General features: G+C 43.9%; 1 protein-coding gene across 1 annotated transcript in view; it reads left to right on the top strand.

Moving 5' to 3' along the window:
- Nucleotides 1-15,000, top strand: part of LOC122256957 (von Willebrand factor A domain-containing protein 7) — a 42,592-nt gene that overhangs the window by 238 nt on the left and 27,354 nt on the right. Inside the window, exons 2-19 of the mRNA XM_086551778.1 lie at nt 98-333; nt 1,683-1,971; nt 2,385-2,490; nt 3,075-3,214; nt 3,726-3,837; nt 4,217-4,318; nt 4,926-5,038; nt 5,323-5,439; nt 6,059-6,247; nt 6,447-6,576; nt 7,264-7,527; nt 8,892-8,977; nt 9,735-9,855; nt 10,207-10,411; nt 10,929-11,091; nt 12,040-12,166; nt 13,072-13,257; nt 14,198-14,350. Of these exons, the coding sequence (XP_086407904.1) occupies nt 98-333; nt 1,683-1,971; nt 2,385-2,490; nt 3,075-3,214; nt 3,726-3,837; nt 4,217-4,318; nt 4,926-5,038; nt 5,323-5,439; nt 6,059-6,247; nt 6,447-6,576; nt 7,264-7,527; nt 8,892-8,977; nt 9,735-9,855; nt 10,207-10,411; nt 10,929-11,091; nt 12,040-12,166; nt 13,072-13,257; nt 14,198-14,350 (2,839 nt within the window). The remainder of the gene's footprint in view (nt 1-97; nt 334-1,682; nt 1,972-2,384; nt 2,491-3,074; nt 3,215-3,725; nt 3,838-4,216; nt 4,319-4,925; nt 5,039-5,322; nt 5,440-6,058; nt 6,248-6,446; nt 6,577-7,263; nt 7,528-8,891; nt 8,978-9,734; nt 9,856-10,206; nt 10,412-10,928; nt 11,092-12,039; nt 12,167-13,071; nt 13,258-14,197; nt 14,351-15,000) is intronic.

Here is a 15,000-nt window from a genome sequence, read left to right as displayed (position 1 = left end):
TGTGTACGTCTGTCTATACCGGATTTTTTTTTTGGATTTGTGACTCTCCGGTGTCATAAATACGTCGTTATGACACCCCCCCCCCCACCCCCCATAGATGGCCGGCGAGACCCGCGACCACGAGTGGCTGACGCGCGAGGCCATCCGGCGCAACATCCGGCGGTTCTTCCTGGCCCACCCGCCGCGCCCGGACTTCTTCGTGCCGGCGGAGGCGACGCTCACGGAGCTCTACCACGCCTTCTACGGCAGCTCCTCGTCGCCCACACGCTTCATCAAGGCTGTCAACTCCATCGCCGCCGCGAACGTCAAGGCGGATTCGTCGGCGCAGTTGAGGTAGGGTTGGGTGGGGGGGGTTGATGTGGGTTTGAGGGTTTGATGGGTGGGTTTGATGTGGGTGGGTTGGTGGGTTTGAGGGGTGGTGGGTTGGTTGATGGGTGGGTGGGCTTGAGGGTGGGTTGGTGGGTGGGTTGATGTGGGTTGGTTTGAAGGTGGGTTGATGGGTGGGTTTGAGGGTGGGTTGAATTGGGTTGCGGGGTGGGTTGGTGGGTGGGTTTGTGATGTGGGTTGAAGTGATCTCAAGTATTAGCATTGGCTCTTTCAATTCTATGAATTTCATGTCTGTCTATTTATCTATTTATCTTTATTCCATGTATTCTATCACTAAGATGTTGCACTATCTATTCACCTATCTATCTATCTATCACTATTTCCGTGTATGATCTACCTACTTATCTATCCATCATTACTTTTATTCCATGCATTATCTGTCTATCTATCTATCTATCTATCCATCTATCTACGACCCTTCCTTAACCTCGCATTGGCTATCACTCTACTTACACCCCCCCCTCCCCCCTATATCAATCCATCAGTAACTTACGACTCTCTTTTATCTCTTCCCCTTCCTTCTATCACTTCCCCCTCCCCCTCCCCCTCCCTTCTACCTCCTCCTCCTCCCCCTCATTCTATCTCTCCCCTCCCCCCCTTCTACCTCTTCTCCTTCCCCCTCCCCCTCCACCCCCCTTCTATCTCTCCCCCCCTCCCCCTCCGCCCCCCTTCTATCTCTTCCCCCTCCCCCTCCAACCCCCTTCTACGTCCTCCCCCTCTCCCTCCACCCCCCTTCTATCTCCTACTCCTCCCCTCCCCCTCCAACCCCCTTCTATCTCCTCCTACCTCCCCCTCCCCCTCCACCCCCCTTCTATCTCTCCCCCTCCCCCCCTTCTTTCTCCTCCTACCTCCCCCTCACCCCCCTTTCTATCTCTTCCCTCCCCCTCCACCCCCCTTCTATCTCTTCCCCCTCCCCCTCCAACCCCCTTCTACGTCCTCCCCCTCTCCCTCCACCCCCCTTCTATCTCCTACTCCTCCCCTCCCCTTCCAACCCCCTTCTATCTCCTCCTACCTCCCCCTCCCCCTCCACCCCCCTTCTATCTCTCCCCCTCCCCCCCTTCTTTCTCCTCCTACCTCCCCCTCACCCCCCTTTCTATCTCTTCCCTCCCCCTCCAACCCCCTTCTATCTCTTCCCCCTCCCCCTCCACCCCCCTTCTATCTCTTCCCACTCCCCTTCCCCCTCCCTTCTATCTCTTCCCCCCTCCCCCCCTTCTATATCTCCCCCTCCCCCTCACCCACCTTCTATCTCTCCCCCTCCAACCCCCTTCTATACCCCCCCTCCCCCTCCCCCACAGATACGACCCAGCTATCCAAGGCGACGGCGAGAGCCTCGAGCAAGTGCAAGCAACACTCATCGCAAGATATCCTCAAATCCTGACCTCGATCCTGCACGACGAGTCCTACTCCGCCGCCAGGAGTCTCCTCGGCACATCCTACCACTCCATCCAGAAGTTCTACTCCCACTCCACTTGGGTCGAGCAAGGGAATGTCGGGATTCTCGAGGGTCTTGGGATCCCAGGCTCTGATCTGGGACACCTGGCGAGCGATGAGGACTTCGTGTGTACGTCCTGTGACAGTCCTCAGGTAAGGAGGCCATGTTGTTGTTGTTGTTGTTGTTCTGGTTGTTGTTGTTGTTGTATATTTTTTCGATTTTTTTTTTTTTTTTTTTTTTTTGAGGGTTGTTCTCTTTTGATTTTTTTTTTCTCGATTTTTTTTTTTGAATTTTGGATATTCTGTCATGTATCTTTATATCTATAGGGGAGGGATTATTCAAATATTTGTTTTTTTTCTATTATCATTATCATTATTAATGTTACTATTATTAGCAATATCAGCATCATCATTAACACATCATCACTTCACCACCACCACCACAATCCCACATCCCCATCATCCATCACTCCCATCACCACAATTGAACCCCTACTAATCCTCAACATACCCCCCTCCCCTCCCCCTGCCCCCCCTACCTCCTACCCCCCCTACCCTCCTACCAGGGCGAGTGCACAGCCAACGTCATCCTGGGCTCGGGACTCAGTTCGGGCTATTACGAGTATGAGGATGAAATAGGATCCAGTTTCGTCATCCCTAAGCCTACTTCAGGTATGTATGTGTCTCCCCTCCCCCTATTTTTTTTTTTTTTTTTTTTTTTTTACTCCCCTCCCCCTATTTTTTTTTTTATTTTTTTTTTTATCTCTGTTGTTGTGCTTGCTGCTGCTGTTTGGGGATATATTTGGATATTTGGATTGGATTCATGGTGTGTGGATTGCGTGTGTGTGTGTGAATTGCGTGTGTGTGTGTGAGAATTGCGTGTGTGTGTGTGTGAATTGCGTGTGTGTGTGAATGATGTGTGTGTTGATTATTGATAGGTACGTCAATCATGTATAATCAATGATAGACTTAGTGATATAGAGTTTACTGATTGGTGAATTAACTATTTGTTATTAATGATATATGATTAATGGTATATCGATAATGATGTATGATTTAATGATACATACATTAATGATACGCGAATTGATAATACGTAAAGAATGATATATCAATCAGGAAAATAGCAACATTAGTAGTAGCAGTAGTAGGATTTGTTTATGTAAGATTTAATGTAAACTACTACTACTTCTATTACCGTTACTACAACCACCACCACCACAACCACCACCACAACCACCACAACCAAATCCCAGGGGGCAAATGTAGCCACGGGGGGGCGCTGGACACGAGCTCCTTCCAACCGGCCGAAGGAGGGATCAACAAGGACACAACATCCCCTTGTTTCTCGCCCCACTATTATCTTCACGAGTTCGCTGCGGAGATGGCTGTGCAGGTACGTGGGGGTGGTGGAAAGGGAGGGTGGGAAGGGATGGGAGGGAGGGAGGGTGGGGAGTGGAGTGGGAGGGTAGGGGAGGGAAGGGGGTGGGGGGATGGGAGGGAAGGAGGGGAGGGTGGGGGTGGGAGGGAAGGAGGGTGGGAAGGGAGGGTGGGAAGGGAGGGAGGGGTGGGAGGGTGGGGAAGGGGTGGGTGAGGGTGGGAGGGAAGGGAGGGAGGGAGGGGAGGGAGGGTGGGAAGGGATTGGGGAGAGGGTGGGAGGGAAGGGTGAGGGTGGGTGGGGAGGAAAGGGGGAGGGGGTGAGGAGGGAAGGGGAGGGATGGGAGGGTGAGGGAGGGAGGGAAGGGATGAGGGAGGGAAAGAGACAGAGAGACTAACTTTAAGTATCTCAACGAAACAAGTTCCTCTTCAGAACACGACCTCCCGATTGAAAGACCACTTCGCCCTTCCTTATTTTCCCTTTCTTACAAGAACCCTTTTAAAGAATCTATCCAAATTCCACTCCTCAGGCTACGGATCACTACCTCACCGTCATTCTAGAGGCTGTTGGACCCGAAAAGTATAGACGTCTCTTCGACCTCTACTTTGGCTCAGCTCTCTCCATCTGCATCGACACCACTGGTAAGGTTCTGTATTTTGATGTGTGGATATCTATATTTCAGTCTGTTTGTGTTTATATTGTTTGTGTTGTGTATGTGTCTCTGTGAACATATTTACCTCCACACACACACATAGACACACACACGCACAGACGCGTGCACACACACACACACACACACACACACACACACACACACACACACACACACACACACACACACACACACACACACACACACACACACACACACATATACATAGTGACAGGAATATATATAATTTTTACAAAATAACATAAACGGATAGACTTCACAGCGAAACAACCAAACGATTTTCGATCAACAAACCACAAAGAATATTGCTCTTTCCACACGTGAGTCTCGATCCACGTAAATTCCAGGTTCGATGGGAGACGATATCGATGCCGTGGTGAGCCAGGTCGAAGAGATCGTAGCGCACTCGACCGTCGAGCTGTACGTCCTCGTCCCGTTCAACGACCCAGGTGCTGAGCTGCCTCGTTAAGGGCTTTTCTTGGTCCTAATTGGATTTTTGGGTTTCGATTCCTGGCGCGTAATTACTCCGGGGTCGAATTTTTTTTTCTGAGGATTGATGGGTATTTGGAGTGTATTTGTGGTTTGTGATAGGAGCTAACTATGGATATTTGGAGTGTATTTGGAATTAGTGATAGGAGCTAACTATGGATATTTGGAGTGTACTTGTGGTTAGTGATAGGAGCTAACTATGGATATTTGGAGTGTATTTGTGGTCAGTGATAGGAGGTAACTATGGATAGTTGGAGTGTATTTGTGGTTAGTGATAGGAGCTAACTATGGATATTTGGAGTGTATTTGTGGTTAGTGATAGGAGCTAACTATGGATATTTGGAGTGTATTTGTGGTTAGTGATAGGAGCTAACTATGGATATTTGGAATGTATTTGTGGTTAGTGATAGGAGCTAACTATGGATATTTGAAGTGTACTTGTGGTTAGTGATAGGAGCTAACTATGGATATTTGGAGTGTAGTTGTAGTCAGTGATAGGAGCTAACTATGGATATTTGGAGTGTAGTTGTGGTCAGTGATAGGAGCTAACTAAGGTCCGTCTTTCAGGTGTTGGACCTCTTGTCTCAACCAGCGATCCTCAGGAGTTCCTGGATGCCGTTCACGCTCTGTATCCTCATGGCGGAGGCGACGGACCCGAAATGTTCTGGGGAGGCCTTCAGGTGAGACTTAACTAGATAGAGAAAATCAACATAGCTATCAAAGTACATGCAATGCAAATTGGATGGTTACGAGACAGATACTCTGGTAATGGCCTAAGAAAATCAACATAGCTATCAAAGAGTATGCAATGCAAATTGGATGATTACGAGACAGGTACTCTGGTAATGACCTAAGAAAATCAACATAGCTAAAACAAAATGCTTCCAATGCAAGGCAGATAATCCCCCGTTTCCAAGCGGGGAAGAGATCTTTTTTGGTAACGGGTCTTCGGCTTCTTCCCCAGATGGCTCTCAAAGCGACTCCGGATTACGGCAACATCTTCTGCTTCACGGATGCCGATGGGAAGGACGGAGACTTGATGGAGGGTCTCCTCAGTCTGGCGCAACAGAAGCATGTCAAGGTAGGTCAGAGAGAGAGAGAGATAGATAGATAGATAGAGAGAGAGAGAGAGAGAGAGAGAGAGAGAGAGAGAGAGAGAGAGAGAGAGAGAGAGAGAGAGAGAGAGAGAGAGAGAGAGAGAGAGAGAGAGAGAGAGAGAGAGAGAGAGAGAAAGAAAGAAAAAGAGGGAGAGAGAAAGAAAGAGCTAGAGAGAGAGAAAGAGAGAGAGAGAAAGAAAGAGAGAGAAAAAAAAGAATGAGAGACAGAAAAAGAGAGAGAGAGAGAGAGAGAAAGAAAGAGAGAGAGAGAGAGAGAGAGAGAGAGGGGGGGGATAGATAGTTGGTTACACTCTGTTGTTAGAAGCAATTTAAGATGTGAAAGTTGGGATTGTATCTCAGCATTTCGAGTCCTTGTTCTGTGATTATATGAGGTTTTGAGATTGAAAGGTATCTATTTAAGATTGATTTTGTGGCAGGGAAGGACTATATGTCATACTAAGGAAACCCTTTTTTATTACCAAGTATGTGTTTTTGAGTGGTAGCAGAAGTGGGATAGTTCCGGTCTTTATTCGTGCCATCAGCGCTGCCTCGTGAGGCCTATAATATATTCCAACATAACCTTTGTTTCTGAAAAAAAAACAGGTCACTGTGATCCTGAGTGACATCTACAAGAAAAACAAAGAAGATAATGGAGGTCAGACCAAGCTTATAACAAGCATTGAGGAATACCAAAGACTTGCCGATTCCACGGGAGGTCTCCTGATCTCCACTGATAAGTTCGACGTCAGTGACATCGTGGCCATCATCGGAGAAGGCGTCGAGACATCAACAGTGAGATCGAATGATTTACATCCCAGTTAGCTGTTAAAAAAAACAGAGAGAGAAAAAACAGTAATTCCTTGGTATTTACACGCATCTCTAATCAAAATAACATTCAAAAAAAAGAAAGAAAGAGAGCACCGTTTTCGAAAAAAAAAAGTTTCCAAAAATTCACAAGACGCGTCATTGCTATCTTCCTCGTACCACACAGGTGACCATAGAGAACCTAGCCGAAATCTCCGGGAACTTGTCCGTGAGTCTTCCCATCGACAACTCCGTTCTGGACTTCGAAGTGCGTATCACCGGCGTCCTTAGCGAAGCCACTCTCTTTGACATCACAGGTAGGTTTTTGCTCTGTGGATATTTGAGTTGAAATGTCATGGAGACTTTAATTATACGATAGGTTGTAGATTGTTAAAGATGGTGGAGCAAAGAAACGAAGGATATTGGTACCAAAATTATAGCGAGATAGCAATATTAGTCACTTGTATTATTTGTATACACGTTCTTAACTAATGTCAGAAGTTAGATGTGGTGGAGACTTTTGATTCTATCTTTCGCAAGTCAACCTCAAAAAAGACAAGTCGGAATAAAAAAAAAAAAAAAGGAAATCAAACGAATTTCTAAATGACTTCAACCAAATATAGCGCCTCTCCTGTGTCCGCTGATCTATCCATTTATCCTTCCTATCCTCTCCTGACGTTCCTCTCACCTTCTCGCCATCCAACCCATCCTCTCCTGTCACCCCCACCTACCCCAACCAACCCCTACCCCTACCCCTACCACCCTCACCCACCATCCAACCTTCCCACCACCCTCTCCCCTCCTGATACCAATCCCCCCTATCCTATCCCCATCCCCTCTACCCCTACCCCCACCCACCACCCTCTTCCCTCCTGATACCAATCCCCCCCATCCTCCCCATCTCCCCTCCCCTCCATCCCTCTATCTCACCCCTATCCTCTCCCATCCCCCCTACCCCCACCCCCCATCTCCACCCCAACCCCCCTAACCCACCCCACCCCCAGGCACATCCTACGACCTCACGGACAAGGCTTCCCTCGAGACGACCCCGGGAGTCGAGGTGATCGCCCACACCAGCACCTTCATGGCCGTCCGCTTCGTCGCGCCTCGTCACGGCCTCTGGAGACTCGTCGCCAACGCCGTGGCCGAATCCTACGCCATCGTCGTCTCCGCCACCTCGTCGCTGGACTTCCTCGGGGACTTCGCCCTGCTGGATCCGTCGCCGCCGCATCCCCACTACCGCAAGACGGAGGGACGACCGCTGACGAGTAGGTGGAAAGGGGGGCAGGATGGGTGTGAGAAGGGGAGAGTGGGGGAGGGAAGGGGAGGGGGAGAGTGGGAAGGGAGGGGGAGAGTGGGAGGGGGAGAGGTGGAGGGGGGGAGAGTGGGAAGGGAAAGGGAGGGAGAAGGGGGAAGGGAGAGGAGGAGAGTGGGAAGGGAAGGGGAGGGAGAAGGAGAAGAGGCAGGGGGGAAGGGGGAGAGTGGGAAGGGAAGGGGAGGGAGGAGAAGAAGTAGAGGGAAGGGGGAGGGATAGAGAGAGGGGGGGAAGAAGAGGGGGAGAGTAGTAAGGGAGAGGAGGAGAGTGGGAAAGGAAGGGGGAAGAGGAAGAGAAGAGTTAGGGGGAAAGGGGGAGAGAAAGGGAGAGAGGGGGAAGGGGAGGGAGAGATTGGGAGAGAATAAGGGAGATGGGAAGGTGAAGAGGTAGGGAGAAGGGAGGGAAGGGAAGAAGGGTTAAGAAAAGGGGGGAGGGGAGAATGGGGGAAGAGGGAAGGATGAAAGGGAGCAAAGGTAATCCTTGCTTTCTTTCTTTCTTCGTCTATTATATCCTCCTCCTTCTTCCTTTTTATTCTGTTTTGTTCACCTGCTTCTCCATACAAGGTTAATCAATGATAGTGCTTAGTTGTTAATTGGTGTGATAATATTTTTTTTATAATCTATCTATCTATTTATCTATCTAGAAACCAATCTCTCTATCTGTCTGTATTTCTATCAGTTTCCCTATCTATCTATCTTTCGATCAATCTATCTATGTGTTAACCAGTCAGTCTAGTTATATATCTAGCAACCAGTCTATCTATCTGTCTATCTATAATTTTGTATATCTATCTACCTATCTATCTATTCATCTATCTATGTATCAACCTATATATCTGTTTATCTATCTATGTATCTACATATCTATCTGTTTACCTATCTATGTATGTATCTATCTATATATCTACCTGCCTACCTATCTATCTATCTATGTATCAACCTATCTATTTGTTTATCTATCTATGTATCTACCTATCTATCTGTTTATCTATCTATGTATCTCTCTATCTATATAGCTACCTGCCTACCTATCTATCTATCTATCTCTTCATCTATCTATAAATCAACCTATCTATCTATGTATCAACCTATCTATCTATTTATCTATCTATGTATCTACATATCTATCTGTTTATCTATCTATGTATCTCTCTATCTATATATCTACCTGCCTACCTATCTATCTATCTATCTATCTACTTATCTATCTATCTCTCGCTAACTTCCCTAATCTCCCACATACTGACACATTCTACCAGCGTAGTTTCCCATTCATTCATAAAGTCAATTACAACTTCATTCATTCACTCCCTTCCAGACACTGTCTATTACCTGGAGGTCACACTTGTGGGTCACCTGGAGAGCGAGGTCACCAACGTTAATAAGGTCGAATTCGTGGACAAGGTGAAGTAAATTTTGGTCTTATGATAAAAATTTATTGTGAAACATGATAGAGAAAGTAGATGATAATAACAACAAAAATAACAACGATACTATTGCTGTTTATGATTTAATAAAGATAATGATTATGACAATAATGATAGTAAGGTTAATGCTGATGATAATGAATATGATGATAGTGTCAATAATGATAATATTAATGATGATGATACTATTACTATTAATGATGGTGATTGTAATAATAATAGTAATGATAATGATGATCATAAAGATGAAAAGATAATAAGAGTAATGGTGATAATAGAAATAATAATAATAATGATAATAATGATAAGAACAATCATCCTAATATGGTAATAATAAAGATATTAATGATGATCACATGAACAATGATGATAATGCTAATGATATCAATCATAAGAATAATAAAGATAGTCATGAATCAATCACAAAAAACACAATAACATGCACATAACAGAATCAATAACACTGCCACTAAAAGAAAGGAAAAACTTGCGACGTTTCGAACTTTTTCATGAAAGTTCCTCTTCAGGCGAAAGCAATCCAATATATTCATTATTTGGATTGCTTTCGCCTGAAGAGGAACTTTCATGAAAAAGTTCGCGAAACGTCGCAAGTTTTTCCTTTTTCTTTTAGTGGCAGTGTTATTAATAAAGATACTCATGCCTAAAAATGATAATAGCAATTACAATCAACCGCTTCATCTTACGTGCCGCTTCAACTTCTCTCAACCATCCAGTCGGGAACCGTTCTACGTGAGATTGCATATGCAGGGGCCGTTGCAGACCAGATGTACATCCGCACAGACCCTCTTCCGGAACACTCCTTCTACATCAAGCTCTCGGGTCATGTTAGTTCAGGTTAGTTTGAAGGCCGTGAGGGTCTTGGGTCATGTGAGGTTAGGGTAGGTTAGGTTAGGTCGGCGTGAGGTGAGTTTTCTTAGGGTAAGGGATATTTTAGAGGTGAAAGTGGAAGGAATGGTAATGAAGGAAATGTCATAAAAGTATCAAAGGAAAAAAAGATACAAAAAAACATGACGAGAGTAACACAAACAAAACAAAATACGAATTGGATCGCTTTGAAATCAACTTCCCATTGCGTTTTTATATACATACGTTACTGCATGTATTTCTAACCTAAAAAAAAAAAGAAAAAAAAAATCCCCCCTCTTCCACATCAAAAAAAAAAAAAAAAAAAAAAAACATTCCCAGGCAACATGTTCACGCGGATGATGCCGGTGCTGATAACCCCGGTGGAGACGAGCGTGGAAGTGTGGGCCAGCCTGCAGGACCTCTCGGCCAAGCCAGGCGACTCGGCTTCGGCCAAGTTCATCGTCACGAACTACGGCCTCGAGTCCTACTTCGGAGTGTATGGGACGGACGATATGGGTTTCCTCGTGGAAGTCAACCCTGATAGGTGAGAGAGGGGGAGGAGGAGGGTAATGGGGGATGGGGATGGGGATGGGGATGGGGATGGGGTGGGGTGGGGTGGGAGAGGCGTGGGGAATGGAGAGTGGTGTCAGGATGGGTAAGCGCGGGGAAAGGAGGAAGGAGGAGGGATGGGGACGGGACAGGGGTTGTTGGTTGACGGGAAGGGGGTAGGGATGAATGAAGTCGAGGATGAGGGGGAGGGAGAGGGGATGGGGAAAAGTGGGGGGGATGGTTGAGGTTGAGTTGAGAAAGAGATAGCAGCGCCAGAGGTGAGAGAGAGCGAGAGAGAAAGAGAAAGAGAAAGAGAGAGAGAGTTAGCGTGAGCGAGAGAGAGAGAGAGAGAGAGAGAGGAGACAAGAGACAAAATGAAAAGTGACAGAACGACCATCAAACAAAGAAAAGAAAAAGATATAAAGAGTGACACAGACGAACACAAAACAAATCCAACCTCAACTTCACAATCACACCGCCCCTTCTCACACTCCTAACTTTTCCTCCTCCAGGTTATATCTGAAGAACAACGAGTCCAAACCTGTCATGGCGACCTTCCAAGTGCCACTCGACGCCAGTCATGGCACTGTCAGCACCGTCATTATCACAGCTCAGAGTGAGAAACAGACCCAGAGCGTCAACAGTGCTATTGCGCATTTCGTTGTTCTTCCCCAGGTGGGTTTGAGAGAGTCTTGGCGCCATTTTTTGAAAAATCAGTGTCTTATCATTTCTGTCTGCTGCTTTTAAATAAAATAGTATCTTATTTTTGAGATAGTCTTGGCGCCATTTTTTATTTATTTTTTTATTTTTTTATTTATTAGCGTGTTATCTTATAATTTCTCTCTGCTGCTATGATTACTCAAAAAATTTGTTTCTTATTTCTTTAGATAGTCTGGCGCCTTTTTTAAAATAAGCGTCTTATCTTATCATTTCTGTCTGTTCCTATTATTACTAAAAAAAAAAAAATGTAATTTCTTTAGATAGTCTTAGCGCCATTTTTTAAAATTAGCATCTTATTTTATCATTTCTGACTGCTGCTATTATTACTTAAAAAAATAGTGTCTCATTTTTTCCTTCTTTGTTTATTGCTTTGATAAATCAAAGAAAATAGCGTTTGTTTTTGCATCTTTTTAATCTCCAGTCTTTAAAGCTGACGAATATGATTTACTTGATGGAGTGAATATTGTTGAAAATTGTTTTTAATCTACACGAGTTTGTTCTTGTTTGTCCCTATATAACATGTTTATTTATTATTATTTTTATTTTTTATTTATTTATTTATTTTTAGTTGGGTATTCAATCCCACACGATGGACCTGCAGAGCATTTGAAATACCACAAAACTTTAAACAATTTGGTGAAACCTGTTATTCTAATATTCCAACTCCCCCCTCCCCGCCCCCCACCCCCACCCCCACCCCCCCAGAGCTTGTAATTCCGACCGCAATTACTCTTTCTCATGTGCGTAATTCTACCCAATGAAGAGTACCATATTATCAACAATTTTAAAATAAGCGTCTTATCTTTTCTGTATGCTGCTATTATTACTAAAAAAATAATGTAATTTCTCTAGATCATATCATATCACTAATACAATATAATTCCATTCATAACGGCATTACAGGATTCCGACTTTGAGACACCGATATGCGAGCTCTCCAATGCTCCGAATTGCACTGGCTTCAATTTCAACGGCATTTGCAATTCCAAGCCATGGACGGCTCATGCCACGCTCAGAGACGCCAGATCAGGTGAGTGGAATTGAAGGAGGAAAAACGTTATTTTGATGTCTGTGGATTACTATCTTTTTATTATTATTATTATTAGTAGTAGTAGTAGTATCTTCATCATTATCATTATTATCCTTATCATTATTATCATCATTACTATTATTATTGTTATCAGTACTATTATTGATATTATTATTATGTGTCATCATTATTATCATCATTATTATTATTGTTATCTTTATTATTACATTACTAGAACTATCATCATTATCATCATCACTACCATTATTATTATCATTAATATATTTATTTGATAAGTAGTATACTCCTGCTGGATCTAAAGTATATGATATTCTCTTTGTGGCTCTATAATACTACAAAAATAAATTTGATATTTCTGAATAGTCTTTGATCACACTGAGAAACAGCACAATAAAATCATATATCAATCTCAATTAACACGAAGTTAATTTGTATCATTCATTATTCATTTCAACATCACTATTTCACTGAATTGCTATATCACCATATCATGTATCTTCTCATGTTACATCATCATATCATGTATCATTTCATTTTATATCATCATATTATATATCATCTCATGTTATATCATATTCATGTTATATCATCATATCATGTATCATATCATGTTATATCATCATATTATAAATCATCTCACGTTATATCGTCATATTCATGTTATATCATCATATATATTTCATAATCTCATATCATATCACCATATCATATCTCATCTCCCATCTCCCGTTCCCTCATGATATATAACAACATCAACCTCTCACCACATTACACCCATACCATTATATCGCATCATAACCAACCACGAACCAATATCAACTACCAATCACCAATCACCTAAGAACCATCTATGTACCCCCCTCTCCCCCTCCCCTCCCCCCCAGGGCTGTACCGAGTCGATGCTCAACCGGAAGGCGACAGTTTTACGGTGTCAGGCTTCACTCCTGGAACGACAGCTGAAGTGACAGTCGATTACACGGCCACCTGTTGTACCACGCAGGTCGACATCATCGGCGTCGACGGCGTAGGAAATCTGGGAAAATGTCACATCGATTTGGGAGTTCTTGGGGGTAAGGTTGGGGTGATGGAGGAGGGCCTTGGGGTGATGGGGGGCCTTGGGGTGATGGAGGGCCTTGGGGGATCATGTCTCTCGGGGTGTGGTTGGTGGAGGGATGTTTGTATGTTTTTTTTTTTTTTTTTTTTTTTTTTTTTTTTTTTTTTTTTGATAATTGTATTTTTATTTTATGAGGAAGGGGTGGTTTATGAAAGTTCTTGATTATGTGTTTATATATATATATGTATGTATATATATATAAATGTATATATATATATAATATATATATTCATATATATATGTATGTATATATATATAAATGTATATATATATATGTATATGTGTGTGTGTGTGTGTGTGTGTGTGTGTGTGTGTGTGTATATTTTTTTCTTTTTCTTTTTCTTTTTATTATTATTATTACTTTTCTCTAACTCTTATCATTACCATAGTTATCTACACCAACTGCATACACCTGCGGATGAAAATATGGACTCAAAAGCAAACAAGAAATACGCGGAGTTTGGGTACCACATTTAGACCTCCTTTGGTCCTTTGGTTTCGCAACCACCATCAAACTACGCCAACCCACTTAAACCCCCATCAATAAGAATCCTGACGAACATTATGACGTAATAAGAATATTCCAGATTATTTCTGGAATATCCATATTACTCGCAGACGTCTGACACGAAGGCCTATCACAACAAAAAGCAACAAAAACACAACCACCATAAAAAACAACATCCATTCCAATAAGATTAAATTTACTAACAACATTATCACCACGACTGCAAGTCCAACCCCCCCCCCCACCTCCACCCTCTCTCTTCCAGTTCTCATCTACGACTTCCAACCAAACCCCCCACCCAACCACCCACCCCCACCCTCCCACCCACCCAACCCACCCACTCACCCACCCTCCTCACCCACCCACCCACCCACCCTCTCTCTTCCAGGTCTGATTTACGACTTCGAGGTGGATGAGATCGGGGAGACGTGGATGATCCTCCACTGGAACATAACGCCCTCGGACTTCGACATCGACTACTACGACCTCAGCATCAACGGGGTTCCTTCCCAGCACGTCACCTGCCACGACGTGAGTGCTCGTGCGTGCGTTCGTGCGTTCGATTTTTTTTTTGAGGGGGGGGGGGGGCGGGGAGATTTGGATGGTTGACGGAGAGTTGGCTGGCTTGTACTGTTTATTTTTTTTTATTATTATTATTATTATTATTATTATTTTTTTTTTTTTTTTTTTGGGGGGGTTGGATGGTTGAGTGAGAGATTTGGTGTGTTGTGTTGGCTGGCTTGTTTTTTTATTTTTTATTTTTATTATTATTATTATTATTATTTTTTTTTTTTTTTTTTTTTGGGGGGGGGGGGGGGATGGTTGAGGGAGAGTTGGCTGGCTGGTTCTGTTTTTTTTTTTTTTTTTTTTTTTTTGGGGGGGGGAGGGGGAGATTTGGATGGTTGGGAGAGAGAGAGAGAGTTGGTGTGTTGTGTTGGCTGGTTTGTTCTGTCTTTTTTTTTGGGGGGGGGGGGGGGTTTGGATGGTTGAGAGAGAGAATTGATGTTGGCTAACTTTTTTTCTTTTTTTTTTGAGTATAATCAGTTGTGTATGTGTGGTTATTGGGATTAGATTTGATTGGTTTTTGGTTTGATGATTCTGATTTAGGTTAGATCGTAGGAATACTCACTTATAAACACTTGTTGAAGTAGTCCTAAAATACGCTCTATATTTTCATGGGAGTTGGCATCT

The sequence above is a fragment of the Penaeus japonicus genome, unplaced genomic scaffold, assembly GCF_977035675.1.
Source record: "Penaeus japonicus unplaced genomic scaffold, GWHDUDI00000001_assembly GWHDUDI00000025, whole genome shotgun sequence".
Taxonomy (NCBI): domain Eukaryota; kingdom Metazoa; phylum Arthropoda; class Malacostraca; order Decapoda; family Penaeidae; genus Penaeus; species Penaeus japonicus.
This window is presented reverse-complemented; position numbering and strand designations above follow the sequence as displayed.